At 40.0% G+C, this 16,657-nt stretch overlaps 1 protein-coding gene across 1 annotated transcript in view; it reads left to right on the forward strand.

The window, feature by feature from the left end:
* CRIM1 (cysteine rich transmembrane BMP regulator 1) overlaps positions 1 to 16,657 on the forward strand; it is a 1,166,729-nt gene that overhangs the window by 1,129,844 nt on the left and 20,228 nt on the right. The window contains exon 14 of the mRNA XM_077486443.1: positions 15,051 to 15,245. Within this exon, the coding sequence (XP_077342569.1) occupies positions 15,051 to 15,245 (195 nt within the window). The remainder of the gene's footprint in view (positions 1 to 15,050; positions 15,246 to 16,657) is intronic.

Raw genomic sequence — 16,657 nt, forward strand, 5'->3', positions numbered from 1 at the left:
TGAAGCTGCAAAGCAGCCCCAGACCATCACGATACCACCACCATGTCTGATTGTTGATATGATGATCTTGTTATGAAATGCTGTATTTGTTTTATGCCAGATGTAACGGGATGCACATCTTTCAAAAAGTAACATTTTTGTCACATCAGTCCACAGAATACTTGCCTAAAAGTCTTGGGGATAATCAAGATGTTTTCTGGTAAATGTGAGATGAGCCTTTGTGCTCTTTATGGTCAGCATTGGCTTTGGCATTGGAACTCTCCCATGGATGCCCATTTTGCCCAGTCTTTCTTATTGTTGATTCATGAACACTGATCTTACCTGAGGCAAGTGAGGCCTGCAGTTCTTTAGAGGTTGTTCTGAGTTATTTTATGACCTCCTGGATGAGTTGTTGTCATACTCTTGGAGTAAGTTTTGTAGGCCGGCCACTCCTGGGAAGGCTCACCACTGTTCTATGTTATCTCAGTTTGTGGATAATGGCTCTCCCCATGGTTCATTGGAGTTCCAAAACCTTGTTCTTGATTTCTTTAAGATTGTGGCATGATGTGTGGCTTTTTCTGATCTTTTAGCATGCTTCACTTTGTCAGACAGCTTTTATTTATGTGATTTCTTCATTCAATAGGTCTTGGCAGTAATCAGGCCTGGTGTGGCAAGTGAAATTTAACTCAACTTTCAAAAACAACTTTTTTCCCTTAATAAATTGAATAATAATTTAAAAACTGCATCTTGGATTTACTCAAGTTATCTTTGTGTAATATTAAAAATTGTTTGATCTGAATCATTTAAGTGTGAGAAATATGCAAAAAAATCTTTTTCACTTGTAGTGTATGTACAAGCTGCAAAGGTGAAGAGGTTCTGTGCTGGTGCATACCTGATTGATCAAACCCGATTATATATGTACTTGCCTATTTCCTGCTCTGGATGTCACTACTATCTTTGGCTAGCAGAAGAGGGAGTCACTTTGCACAATGCAAAGGACCCACAGTACTTAGGCTAAATGGCTTCCCGTGTGCAGGGAGTTCTTTAAGGAGTGGTTTGACTTCTGAAAACCACCTTTGAATCATTATTCCCTAAATCTTTTTACACCTTCCCTGCTAAAATTGACAGACATGCTGGACTTTACTGGTTCAATTGGGATCCCTTTATGGATCTGTTAACTGATATCAGTTCTTTGCCATCTCTAAAGGAAGAGTTTTTTAGATTGCTGTAAGTCTGCAGTGGAATTGAAGACTTCTGTTCCAATTCCTTTGACTGGCCTGGTTGTTTTACACTAAAGCACAGGATCAAACATCCACCTTGTGACTGATCAGATTTAATTCAGAGGTTCTAAAGGTAAAAAAAAATTTTGTGGCCCTTAAAGGGGAGGGCCAGCTGTAAATTTTTAAAAAAAAAAGTCAGCAGACTTACCTGTCCAGGGTGCCTACGATGTCGGCCGCCTGAGGCTGAGTCTTGTGGCTTCACTGCCCGTTTCCTACTGCGCTTGCGCGAGTCGCTCAGCGCTTTGTGAATAGGGAGCGTGCTGCTGTGTTCTGGGGCACACAGTTCCCAGAACACACAGTGCCCCATTACCCAGAAGACAACGCAAGGAAGAGAGAGGACTGAAGATCACTGAGGAGTAGGAAGAGGCTGATTAGGACGATCTGCATAGAAACGGGCATTTCTGGTAAATTAAAAAAAAAAAATTTAATTTTTTTTTTCAGATTTTTTGTAACATTTTAATGTAGTTTTGTGTTTCAGGGTGGCCCTCCACTTTAAGGTAAAAAAAAAGTTCTGTGACCTGCTTTCCCCTCTCTCAGGAGAAGGTGCCCATGGTGCTGACTGCAACAATCCCACCCTCTGAATATTAGGAAGCTTTAGTTCAACATTCGATTCAAGACGAGTGATGAGCTCAGGCGTGTTTGGATCCTAGTCCAAACTAGCCTGAGCTCTCCTGCCAGAAAATTGACACTGCACACCACCAGTTGTAAGCTGAGACATTCCTCACCCTGCAGATGCACCAATATAAGTTGTGTCAATATGTGTGACTGTGGGGTGGGAATGGAATCTGAAAGGAATTCTTCTGGCTTTGTATAGGGACGTAGTGGTGTTGAAGTCCAGGTCTTTTCTTTTTACCTGAGGTCGTTTTTTCCTTTCACATCAACAATGACATTAAGATCAAGTGTAGTATATATACTTATCAGTTGCTGTGCTAATCTCATAGGGGAGAGCTATGCAAATGCAATGGCGTAATTGTGCCTGGAAGGGCGTTCTCAGCAGGGGCTACACCTGGTTGCCCGACAGATACTAGGGACCGGTCAATTGTTGAGTCTGAGCCGTCTGGAAGGCTGCTCCTGGTGAGGATGGGTGCTGCATCGGGTCTGGCCAGAGGGTCGGGACCCTGGCCTTCTGGCCTAGATTGGTGTAGTTCTAGCTCCGGTCAGTTTTTCGGTAGAAAACGCCCCCCCCCCCCCCCCCCACGTTTAGTATATGGCGTTTAGTATTTCCCCGAATGTAATTAGGTAGGAGCGATGGTTGAGCCTCAGGGGCCAGGGGCTCTCCCTAAGCTCTCAGAACTTCAAGCCTTCCTGGCTGGGGTGGGGGCTGCGCTGTTGGTCAGGGTTGTGACGAAAAGCCTGTGGTGAATGTCCCCATGAAGTGGCAGTTCAGAGGTGCCTTATAATCACTGTGAGTGAGGGTCACTTTGATTTATGGTCCATGGTCAGTTCACCATACAAACGTTTTTCACACCTGTCTCTAGGGCTGAGCCTTTGTGCTAGGACCAGGGGAATTTATTATTCCTGGCCGTAGGGCTGGCCATTGTATTGCACAATGGCCACTTTCACTTCTCCCACTTCCTTCTCCCCACTTTCTTTTAAATTATTCCCTATGTTTGTCACTTTTATGCATTTTTTTTGTTTGAAGTGTTACACGTTTTGTCACTGTGATTAATAGGGTGTGGGTCCTCGGGCCTACCCTGAACGTCTTGGGAGGGGATCGGCATGGCCTTCTGGCTTGGTTCGCCCTTTCTCATAGAGTTCCACTGAGAACTTGGGTGGGTCTGTTCCGGCATACCTTCCAGAGAAGGGGGGTCCATCTGGTTTCGGCCAGATGGACCCAGTGAAGTACCTCAGTCCCCGTCTGGAGCCTAACACCATGGGGGATTAGGGTAAGGTCCTTCCTAGGGAGGACCATGTAACACCACTCTTTTTTTGTGTGTGCACTTTTTTTTGCCACCGGGTGGAGTTTTTGGGTGTGTTTCACACACCACAGGCTTTTAAAAAAACAATCAATCAAAAGAAAAGGTATCTTTATTGTCTGGATGTGGTTTGGGCTGTGTGATTTATCTTTCAGCCACTGCTTCATTCAGAAGTCTGATTCCCTTTGTGTTATTCCATATTGACCCTTTAAGCCCCTGTACACACGGTCGGAGATTTCGACAACCAAATCCGTCGGATTTTCTCAGTCGGATTTTGTCCGTCGGATCTTGTCCGAAACTGTTGCATACACACGGTCCGACTAAGTTGTCGAAAAAGCCAATCTTTCAGAACGTGATGACGTAATTTCGTTACGATGGGACTAGATTCAGGCTAGTAGCCAATAGCTTTGATGTAGGAATTTCATCTGAGCATGCGTGGCACTTGGTCCGATAAAAATTCTCTACACATGATCGGATTACGTCTGACCGGCCCAGTTGGTCGGGAAATATTTCCAACATGTTGGAAAATTGGGTCCGACGGAGATTCGGACGGAATCAGTCGGATTATCTGACGACACGGTCCGATAAGACGCATTCCAACGGATTCTCCGACCGTGTGTACGCGGCATAAGAGTGTTTTGGCTTCTCATACACATTCCACATTCTTTGTACACATTGTTGATAAATTGCTAGGACAGTCAATCCTGATGTAATATACTTTATTAATTTCATACCAAATTTTCACTGTTTAAACACATACTCAACAGTATATACATTTTCTGTATGGTAAATATAGCACATTCTATTGACAAGCATACCGTACTATCATTGGTATCCAGTGTAAAATACTGCCCCCAACAATCTCCCAGCGCCAGGGCCACAAAACATATATTTGCTGGCTGCCTTAGAGGGGACAGGGAGGAGCCGGGAGGAGTGCCCTACACACAGGAGTATTTCCTGTTTACACGGCAGCCTCTGTAATAGGAAGCCCTGTCTCTGGTGCTGCCATTGTATGACTGTTCTGTCCATCAAAGGAGGCAGGACTTTCTATTAAAGAGACCACTGAGAAAACAGGCGTTTTACCTGTATGTAATCTTTTGCCACTCGTCCCGCCCCCTCCCTGTCCCCTCCAAGGCTTCTGCATTCATGGCAATGGGGGTGCTGCATTACTGGTAATACTGGGTGCTGCCTTCCTGGTAATGGTGGGTGCTGTCTTCCTGGCAATGGGGGTATTGCACTGATGGCAATGGTGGGGCTGCATTCATGGCAATGATGGCGCTGCATTCATGAAACTTGTGAAGCTGCATATGGGCACTGACCCTTATTTTGCTTCTAAAATGTAAGTTTTTTTTTTCCTGAAACTTCCCCCTTAAAGTGAAGGTGCGTGTTATACGCCAATAAATACAGTATATCCAAATAACACACCCAAGCTCATCTCTTTATTTGCATACAGCCACAAAGGCAAGAGAATTCTTGTTGGACTTAGACCGAATTTTAATGGATCAAAGAATGTCAAGCAAAATGGTCGGCCCTCACGCATGTTCACTTCATAAAATCTGGCCCTCTTTGAAAAAAGTTTGGACACCCCTGACCTAGAGTATCATACACTGCATTGCATGCATTTGCTTTTAGTATGTGTACTTTTATTTACAGTTACCACTGTAGGGTGGGTAGCATCTATGGTATCCACACCCTCTGCACTAGCTGAACACCATACTGATTTATCATGAATCCACTAAAATGTAAAGTCCATTTGAGATCACCATTCATTTCAGTCCTGGAACAGTTAATGGTTATGATTTATAATGAGATGGCAGATTTGAAAGAGGAGTAAGATAATCTTGAGTATAAGCCTAAAGCATGCCAAAATGAACACATTAATATATTGTTGAGGCGACGTAAAATCACAAAGCTTTTAAAAAAAGAGGGTTTGTATGTGCTGGAGAAATTATTAGCAATACGTATTTTCTGCAGAATAAACCCTGAGCAGGGTTCACTTTTACCTTTACTATGTCAAGTGAATTGAGAGTGTAAAGTCACATGAAGGAGATTTGCCATTAATTGCACTACTCCTAATTAACATGTAGAATGAAGCCAATGGACAGGAGGATGCAATAAATGTGACTGTAGATAATAAGGAAATATTTAAACATCCCGGCAGTGTAACCGGTTATTACAAGCATCACATAATGAGTGATTCAAAGCAAGTCTTAGTTATTTACGTTGTTTTGCCTCATCTCCTAGTTGAATTAATCAGGTATAATTTAGGTATGAACAAATGCCTATTTTTTGTGCCGTAGCACCATCTAGTGGTTTTTCTTATAGCCTTTAGTGAAATAATTAGGTACAGAGAACATTTTATGATGATGCTATTATCTGTACCATGAGAGTCATAAATTTGTTTTTGTAATATGCAGAGTAGCATTATTGTGCTCTTTATGAAATTGAAAGCCTTGTTTAGTTTCAACCTTTTAAATGGATGTGCAGCATAAGCCTAACTTACTTCTGATACACCATCCAATTATAGTATATTATTAAACAAGGAGTATATCATTTAACATCTGTGTTGCTTTTTAGGGACTGCATACTGTCATAACCATTTTTATCAAAAAAGCTTGAGATTCATATGGTAATAAATATCTCAAGGTACTTATGTCAAATTATATACTTTCTGTAATTTGTGTTATTCCAATCAGCAGTTCCCTTTCATAATGCTTTTAAAAGTGTTACAAAAGTTTCTGTAATACCGTATATGTGATAATATTTTTGCTATTTGGTCTAGTTTCAGAGGCTTGCCTATATCCTGTGTATTAATTTTCATGTATCCATTTTGCCACCGGGAATATATTCTTTTGTAGCATTATCTCAAACTGCTGCTTACTTTCTCATTGTTCCAGCCAGTGTAGCCAGGGATTTTCATTGGGTATGTATGCACTGTTCACTGGCAGTAACGTTTCAGATCACCTCTGACAAAGATCTTACAAAGATCTCAAATTAAACAATGAAAGGTAGTGGTGCGCTGTACCAAATATTGAAAAGCAACAAGGAGTGATCCAAAAAAGGGGGATAGAATACTTCAGATGAAACCGTGGTATGCAATTAAAACTGTACCTGAGATCTAAATGTGCACTATAATAAAATGAAATGAAAAAAATATTTATAAAATTACCTATTTGTGATCAGAATATGCTCAAATAATAAATAATGTTTATACACAATCAGCATGGGTAGAATCCAAAAATGTCAATAATAATGAACCTACGTGCTGGAAAATAAATACTAAAGTGCAAATGCTCAATGTGCAATCCTTAAAGTGACAACAGTGCCATGGTTACAAACTAATTGCATATATAAAAAAGAAAAAAGCAAGCAATGTCCAAATCAAACAATGTAGATCGCTTTAAAGTGCACAGTGTGACAGTCATCTGTATCCAATATATAAAGTGCTAGGTGCCGATGAATGAACATTTAGTAAAGTGCTGTAAATAGTGAGGATCCCATGCACCCCTGCGTAGTGAACATATGGTGGTCCCCTTACCTTACAGCTGTAAGGTTACAGCATAATTATGTATGACTTGTAAGGTCCTTGGTGGTCCTTATTTTCCTGTCGGGGTCCCCCAGATCCTGGTTGGCGTTTTCACCCTGCCTTTTACAGGCGGTGTGTAGTCCCCTTTAAGAGTAGTCTAGGGATGCTCAGGATGGGAGGGCTCACCAAAATATAGCATGGAAGGATTAGAGCAGGGGTGTCCAAACTTTTTTCAAACAGGGCCAGATTTGATGAAGTGAACATGCACGAGGGCCGACCATTTTGCCTGACATTCTTTGAACCATTAAAAATCGGTCTAAGTGTGTTCGTTCGAACACTAATACAGGGCCCAACAAGAATTCTCTTGCCTTTGTGGCTGTGTGTGTTGAAGAGATGAGCTTGGGCGTGTTATTTGGATATACCGTATTTATTGGCGAATAAGAGGGAAGTTTCAGGAAAAAAAAAACTTAAAATTTTAAATAAAAAAACTCTGAAGCAAAATAAGGGTCAGTGCCCATCTGCGCTCCCACCATTGCCAGGAATGCACCCACCATTGCCAGGATTTCAGCCACCATTAGCCAGGAATGCAGCCACCATTAGCCAAGATTTCAGCCACCATTAGCCAGGAATGCAGCCACCATTGCCAGGATTTCACTCACTATTAGCCAGGAATGCAGCCACCATTAGCCAGGAATGCAGCCACCATTAGCCAGGATTTCACTCACTATTGCCAGGAATGCAGCCACCATTGCCAGGATTTCACATACTATTGCCAGGAATGCAGCCACCATTGCCAGGATTTCACTCACTATTGCCAGGAATGCAGCCACCATTGCCAGGATTTCACATACTATTGCCAGGAATGCAGCCACCATTGCCAGGATTTCACTCACTATTGCCAGGAATGCAGCCACCATTGCCAGGATTTCACTCACTATTGCCAGAAATGCAGCCACCATTGCCAGGATTTCACATACTATTTATCAACTATGACTTTCTTCTTGCCACACTTCCATAAAGACCAGATTTGTGGAGTGCACAACTAATAGTTGACCTGTGGACAGATTTTCCCACCTGAGCGGTGGGTCTCTGTAGCTCCTCCAGGGTTACCATGGGCCTCTTGGCTGCTTCTCTGATCAATGCTCTCCTTGCCCAGCCTGTCAGTTTAAGTGAATGGTAATGTTTTGGTAGGTTTGCAGTTGCGCCATACTCTTTCCATTTCCAAATAATGGATTGACCAGTGCTCCTTGAGATGTTCAAAGCTTGGGATATTTTTTTATAACATAACCCTGCTTTAAACTTTATCTCTGACCTGTCTGGTGTGTTCAGTGGCCTTCATAATGCTGTTTGTTCACAAATGCTCTCTAACAAACCTCTCAGGGCTTCACAGAACATCTATATTTATACTGAGATTACATTACACAAAGGTGGTCTCTGTTTACTAATTAGGTGACTTCTGAAGTCAATTGGTTCCACTAGATTTTAGTTATTGTAGGTACATTAGAATAATGGGGGCTGAATGCATATGCACTCCACACTTTTCAAATAATTATTTGTAAAAGAAATTGAAAACGATTCTATCATTTTCCTTCCACTTCACAATTATGTACCACATTGTGTTTGTCTATCACATAAAATACCCAAAAAATACATTTACATTTTTGGTTGTAACATGACAAAATGTGGATATTGTCAAGGGGTATGAATACTTTTTCAAGGCACTGTAACTGTCATACTTTAGAACTATATTTTTAGATTACCCAAGGAAATGTAGACAGTGTCATTTGAGTTAAAGATGGGGGGGGGGGGGGAAACATTTTTTTTAGGCTTGATACAAAACTTCTGCAGTCCTTGATTAGGCACCTCACATTTATTCCCAATGTTCTACCATAGCAAATTACAACCAGAACTTCTTTTTGAACTCTTAACAGGCAAACATAAATTGTTTAACACTAACATTTTAGTATTAAAATAATTTAAAAAATAATAATTTAAAAAACAATAGCTCTGGCTGACCTACCCTCTGACGTTTCTTCCACAAACGTACACCTTCCCAACCAACACTGTTGCTGCATCATTGCATCATCCAACCCACTTCCTGTGAGCCCAAAGTATTGGGAGACTTTATGGAAGGGGGTGGCAGGGTGTTTAAAAAAAAACAAAACAGAGTTTTGCTTTAAAGCTAGATTTGGACACTTATCCACTCACACCCCTTGCCTAAATTGATCCTTTCCTGGCAAGCCATGCTTGGTCCTATTCCTTCCCTGATCATCAATCTCCTACTAATATTTTGACTTTTGAGGAGTTCTGATCCCTTTCATATAGAAATTGTTGGGACACGTGTTATCACCCTATCCGCTTTGAATTTGTACATATTTCCTCAAAAATGACTGGTGGTTTAAATGCCTTCAATCTAAATTGACCTTAGAATCCATGTGAGTTACTTGTGTGTCTTTGCTAAGGACATTAGACTGTAAACCCCACTGGAGAAGGGGATAGACATATAAGCTGCAAAGATCTGCATTCACTTAGACATATCTCATGCAGCTCTTTCAGCATGTATGAAATATTACATTTGTATAGAGAATTAAATGTTTATACCTTTCATTTATACCAATGCAGAATGCAGTGTTTAAAGTGGTGCATCTCACTGCAAAGCAGTCTTAAAGCATTTACTGTAAGTCTGCCCTCTTTAAGCTACTAACGGTTGTAAATTATTGCCTATCAGTGTTTTGTATTGTTGGTTAATAAGCCCATTAGTACTGTATCTTCTATACAGTAAGTCAACTCTCTAAAAACTCCTAAACTCTTATCTAAATGTAAATAAATTATAAACTAGCAACATTGTGATTCTGACACAATGACTGCACAGCATAAAAGCGCATTATTCATTTTAATATGTGAGAAAATAAACACAGCTTTGCTTAACTTGCTGAATAGCATTGTTGCAAATTGTATAATGTAGATGTTTGTGACTAGCTGTGCAGCTCTACAAGTTTAGTGCTGCCATTGGCACTCTATACCTGCTGTTCATTCAAATTGTAAGATACACAGAATGATTGCTGCACTTCCCTTCAGCTGCCATCTAAAGGTACTACTTTAAATTTCAATATTTCAATACAATAATTCATCCTACTTTCAATAGCCTATTGTTCCATTGTATAACATCTGTTTTTATAGAGTGAGCAGCTGCTGTTGCTGACTTGGTGAATTAACACTTCATTTTCAGTTTACTCATGTATCAAAATTTTGCCAAAAATAAGGAAAAAAAAGGCGGGAGGGCAGACATTTTTTATTTTTTGGTACTTGCATGCTCATAGATAACAATGTTTCTTAACTCATATCTGTGCATATCTCAACATTATTTGTGTGTACAAATGTATAATAATGCTAATGCATACCTGATTAAAGCACTAAAAGGCCCTTTTCACATTTGCAAATGGGGCTGTTTAAAATTAGCTGTGGGAGACCCCCCTCGCTGGGGCAAACCGTAAAAAAAAGGCCCGGTTTGCGAGCATGAATGATGCCTTACTCTGGAGTATGGGAGACCACTCTAGATATTCCAACTTCTGCCTATTTTTGTATATTTGTCAGGTTTTCCCCGTCACCCAGCTAGGTAGTCTCATTATCTCATTTTTTTCTTTATGGCCATTGTCACTGAGGCAGAAAGTAATGGAGATTCAAAAATTCACAGTTGTCACCAGAAATAGAGACCCAATGGAGACACCTTTTATTAGTGGCTATTTAAGAAGGGACTTCCTCTCTTTTTGTGAAGAATGTGTCTCACCTCATATATCCAACAGGACACAGTCAGTAAACCTTTCCTTACTCTATCTTAAACAAAAAAAATGTTGAGCTATACAAACCCTTTTACCAGTTCCCGGCCGGCTCACGTACTTTTTCTGCGGCACAATGGCACTGCTGCGCGAAATCCTGTATGGGCTTCCCTTTGCATACAGATTTGTGTGTGTAAACACACAAATCCCTGTTCTGTCAGGGGAGAGGATACATATCGTTTTTTCCTACTAAGTAGGGACAATGATATATCCCTTCCCCCAGTCTGTCTTATCCCCTCACAGTTAAAATACATCTAGGGAACACACATTTAACCCCTCGATCGCCCCTAGTGTTAACCCCTTCCCTACCAGTGAAGTTTACACAATAATCAGTGCATATTTATAGCACTGATCGCTGTATAAATGTCAATGGTCCCAAAAATGTGTCAAAAGTCTCCAATCTGTCTGTCGCAATGTTGCAGTACCACTAAAAATCACAGATCACTGCCATTACTAGTAATACATAAATATATAAAAATACCATAAATCTTTCCCATAGTTTGTAGACGCTATAACTTTTGTGCAAACCAATCAATATACACTTGATGAAATTTTATTTTACCAAAAATACGTAGAAGAATATATATTGGCCTAAACTGATGAAGAAATTAGTTTTTTTAATTTACGGGATATTTATTATAGCAAATTGTTAAAAAATATTGTTTTTTTTTTTTCAAAATTGTCGCTCTTTTTTTGATTATAGTGCAAAAAATAAAAAACGTAAAGGTGATCAAATACCACCAAAAGAAAGCTCTATTTGTGGGGAAAAAAAGGACTCAAACTTTGTTTGGGTACAGCATTGCATGACTGCGCAATTGTCAGTTAAAGCGACTTAGTGCTGAATTGTAAAAAGTGCTCTGGTCAGGAAGGGGGTAAAATCTTCCGGGGCTGAAGTGGTTAAATAACTACTAAGGGGGTATCGGAGGAGCGAGACTAAAGCCTGCTGTACGCGACTCACTGGTTGCTTTGACATTCACAATTTTTTCCAATGGTGTACAATGCAATGTACAGTAGTGTATAACCATGCTTTAAGGGTGCACCGCAACACATCTGCATTGGTTAGAAATTTGTTTAAAATAAATGGCACCACAACACACGAATGCAAATATGGTACATTGTGTTACTGCAATACACTGTAATGGATGAGTCTGAATGGAATTTCTTCATTAAATGCTTAATTCAAATGGTCCTTTAATTTACACATTAGAATTATCCACTTCAGCCCCGGAAGATTTGTCTGCTCAATGACCAGAGCACTTTTTACAGTTTGGCACTGCTCTGTTTTAGCTGGTAATTGTGCAGTCGTGCAATGTTGTACCCAAATGAAATTTGCATCCTTTTTTTTCCCACAAATAGAGCTTTCTTTTGATGATATTTGATTGCTCTGCGATTTTTATTTTTTGCGATATAAATGAAAAAAGACCAAAAATTTTGAAAAAGAAATGATATTTTCTACTTTTTGTTATAAAAAAAAAAATCCAATAAACTAAATTGTACTCATACATTTAGGCCTAAATGTATTCAGCCACGTGTTTTTTGTAAAAAAAAAATCAATAAGTGTATATTTATTGGTTTGCGCAAAAGTTATAGCGTCTACAAACCTGGGTTTGTTTTCTGGAATTTACGGAGCTTTTAGTTTGACTGCCTATCTCATTTGGAACAGAGGGTTGCCAACCCTACAGATCTCAGGTTTTACTTGATTTGTTTGACCAGTTCTCTGCAATATTCCATGTTTTGGGAGTTTGTTGTAAAAACAGAGCTCTTAAAGCGTTTGTAACCCTAAAAAAATTGGATCCTGATACTTTAAAGCATGTTAAACATTACAGTGCTTGTGTTGTGTCATTTGGTCCCCTGTATCACCTGAAATACCTGGCTGACTCGGCCCTCCCCCTGTAAACTGACCACAGTTTATTATGGCTGCTGAGCCCTGACACCGTGTTCAGTTTGTGGGCTTCCGTCATTCACAGTTCTCTTCTGTCCTCTCTCCCCCTCCACTCCCTGCCTGTCAACTAATGACTGTGCCCCCCCTTACTCCCCCCTGCTGCTGAAATTAAAGTGTAAATGACATGAAATCCCTTCTGTTAGAAAACATCCTATGCTGCAGTGCCTGTGCTTTGTAAAAAAGATGCCAGTTTCTACCTGAATTCACAGCACCACTCGGCACTCACATGACTCCTTGCTGCTGCCCTCTTGGCTCTCTCCCACCTGATGTCAGCCGGCGATTCTTTGCCCCTCCCGCTCTAGCTGTCAGATCGGGAGAGGGAGCAGCGAAGAGTCACGTGAGCACCACTGTGAATTCAGATAGAAATGGGCATATTTTTTACAAAGCGCATACACTGAAGCATAGGACTCTTTCTAACAGAGGGGATTGCATGTAATTTACTAAGTGGCATAACAACCATTTTACCTTTAGAGGAAGAAAAGGAAACATTTGAAAATGTCATTTTTTTTTTTATTGTGGTTTTCTTTCACTTCCTGTCTAATTGACCACCTGTCACAAGGACAGAAACAGTGGAGAAATCTCCCACCAAGCACATAGACGGCCATAAAAAGACAGATATACTTGAGCCCTGTTCCAGTCTGCTAAAACTGAGATATTTTGTGACCTGCATAAGAGATTTCTCCTTGCTCCCAGCCAGGTCTCTGCTACAATAGTAAGCAATAAAATCCTGACAGGGGCTCTAACATTTCCCCAGTCTAAATTAAAAATAAAAGTTTGAGTTCCTCATAAAAGCTGAACTATAGTTACATACCAAATGCCAGGCTATGCAGCTATAATATTATCCCCCAACCTACAGACACACACACACACACACACACACACACACACACACACACACACACACACACTTTTTTTTTAAATATTTTACTTTTACTAGCTTTACTTTCTTTTGAATAATTTCCAATCCCTGGTATCTGTGGTTCAAAGCTGAATGCTCCCTTCAAACTAAGCATTTCATTAATGTTTCCATGCATTGATGTGTGCTGTATTATGCCTCTCTATTCATTTTGAATTGGCTGACAGTGCACGCTAAAGTGGATGTAAACTCACCACTCACCCAGTATAAACAAATGGCACAGTATTAATGTATATATACATGCAAGCCTTGCAAATGTCACCCCCTTCAGCAGTTGGAGCCCCGCAAAACTCTGGAATCAGTGGGTGGGTCTCTTTGCCAGAGCTCGGTTGGCGGAGTCCTGCTGTCATAAGACTCCCGCCCACCTCTACACTCTCCTGCTGATCATGCCCCAAGAAGCGTAACATCCAGTCAAAACTTAGGAAAGGCATCACATGACTTTAGCATGCCCAATCATGCTGAGGTGTGGAGCAGCCAATCCTGGGAGAGCTGGAGAAGTAAGGAGGAGGAATGTGAAGCTGAAATTGTAACACACTCTCTGCTCGTTTGTGAGATAAAGAAATGTCAGACACCGCAGTGGGGTGTGTGGCAACACAAACGTATCAGTGTGTTGTTTTTTATCTTACTAAAAAAAGACAAGAGGATTGCTTAGAGCTGGATTAACTCTTTGTGGCAAAACTCGGCCGGATGAAGTGCCATCCTCTAGTGTACCAGGTAGAAGTCTTCATTAAAAAATAAAATAAAATCAGGTTTACATCCACTTTAACAGACAGAAATCATACTTGGCCCTTCTTTTTTTAATGCAAAGCATTGCTGCTGTGCATTGCATTGCCTGCTGCTGTAGAAATGAATAGTACCACAACACACTACAGGGCTGTGCATGGACTGTGTAAAAGCTCTTAATAGCTGGAAAGACCCCAAAGCTGCCATCATGCCTAGGGCCCCAAAAAACCTTAACCCAGCCCTGACTAACTGCTTTCAAGATGTTTGGCAGCAAAGCTGGTGTTAGGGAGGATTCATAAAACATTATATGCTCTTCAACTCTTGTTACGTTGTCTGTAAATGCAGAAATCATATGTGGGAATGTATTTGATAACTCAATCATTCTCACAAGAACTTCAGCACACAGTAGCCACAGTCTTTTCCCTATTTGCTTAAATAGCATGTCAATGGGGGGGGGGGGGATTTCATAAACAAATACTTGCAATCCACAGGTAATATACAGTACTTCACAAATTGAAATTGGCCTTAAGAACTATATATGTAACTTTGTTGGGTTGGTAATAGATGGGTCTGCCTTGTGGTGCTACAACCCTTGAATGTTTCTTACATTGTAAAATGACCTACTGTATGTTTGATATTTGGTGTTCATTGTTCTAAGACACTAAGAATCCCACATTTCACCTGCCAACTCTGGAAAGCATGAATATGTAAACTTCTGTGCTACATATCTGAAACGGTGGGTTAGTTTACCTGTAACAATAGTGTTTTGTAAGAACTCACATTCCCATCTATTTGTTTGTAAACATTACATATATATATATATATATATATATATATATATGTATATATATATACATTTTTTTACAGAAACCCCAATATATAACTAATTCATAAGCTCAGCTGTGGCTAATATATTTAATTTGTGTTCACAGAAGATACAATTCCAAAGAAGGTGGTCTGTCACTTCAATGGCAAGACATATGCTGATGAGGAACGATGGGACATTGACAGTTGTACACACTGCTATTGCTTACAAGGACAAACACTTTGCTCTACAGTTAGTTGCCCACCTTTACCATGCGTGGAGCCAATTAATGTTGAAGGAAGCTGTTGTCCCATGTGTCCAGGTAACAACATATTTTACTCTGAATAAGTCTTTTCTGTATGCCATGTCACATTATGTAAAATTAGTTCTGAATTTACAATTCTCATTTTGTGTACACCACAACCAATACAAAACACAGTGTTGATCAAATATCACCAAAACAAAAGCTCTATTGGTGTGAAAAAAAATGGCATTAATTTAATTTGGGTGCAGTGTTACACGACAAAAAAAATGGCCTGGTCATGGGGGGGGGGTAAATGATCCAGGGGTCAAGTGGTTAAAGGCAAACTTAACCTTTAAATTAATCATAAGCAGCCATTTAGAGGATATAAAACATAACAAACAAATCTCATGCCATGCAAAAAGTAAGCAGAGCAAGAAGACACAATGTGTGCATCCTGCATCAGCAAGGTATCTCACAAGCAGAAATTTTATAGCAGATAAGCCTAAAACCAGCACACCTGGAAACACTCCTCTGCAGAAGTACAAACAAATCATCTGGGCAGAGGACCGACAATGCCATGGGTTGGCTGAATGCCACAGGCACTAAATACTTTGAAAACGAAATTAAATTCCTGAGAGCCTCAATCAACCCAATGCGTGATTGACATCACTACTCGTAAACTTGTGCAAATAGTAGAAAAAGTAAGTATAACCTACTATTTTCTACTAAATACTTTGAACTTACCTACCTTTTAAGACTGGAAAATGTCTAGACCCAACTGTTAGCTCAGAACCAACAGAAGTCATTCCTCAGAGGTGGAAACAAAGCCAAGCTACTAACTTACACATGCAAACACATTGACAGAGATTCCAAAAATGACAATTTGTCTAGATTGAGAAGTGAGCATTTTTAAAAAAAAATTTTTGACAAAAGGTATGCATGGATGCACTTTATATTTATTTTTGTTTTAAATACTTGGGATTATTTTTTGAAGCATTCCTTCTTTACAGCATGTTTTCACACATAGCAACTGGATTTTCATACCCCAAGAGCTGTCATCATTCTTTCCTTTAAGTATGAAAATGTATCACTTTGACTATAATTGTGCTCCACTTAATCATCTTCACATTTACAGACTAAAAGTAGTTAAAACACTAAGCTGCTTTTACTGAGATGTTTATATCAACTGAAAATCTAACTGTTTACAATTGTATTCTATAATGGTGAAAAAGAAGTGTATAAACGCAGTGCATTGTAGTTGATACCCTGCTTCTCCTTTTCAAGATAACAAAGTGGGATCATAATAGTTGTTTTAGGAATTACATTCACTAAAAATATAACCATTCAGTGATGACTCCAAAAAGTTCTAAAACCTGTTAGGGCTCTTTCACACCAGCGAATCCACCTGCTCAGTGCTGTGCAGGTGGATGACAGGTCCGTGTCTACTCTGCTTATGCAGAACATGCCGCATGTAAATGGGAATAGATCAT

The sequence above is a fragment of the Lithobates pipiens genome, unplaced genomic scaffold, assembly GCF_037356315.1.
Source record: "Lithobates pipiens isolate NorthernLeopardFrog02 unplaced genomic scaffold, aLitPip1_a1.2 Scaffold_18, whole genome shotgun sequence".
Classification (NCBI taxonomy): domain Eukaryota; kingdom Metazoa; phylum Chordata; class Amphibia; order Anura; family Ranidae; genus Lithobates; species Lithobates pipiens.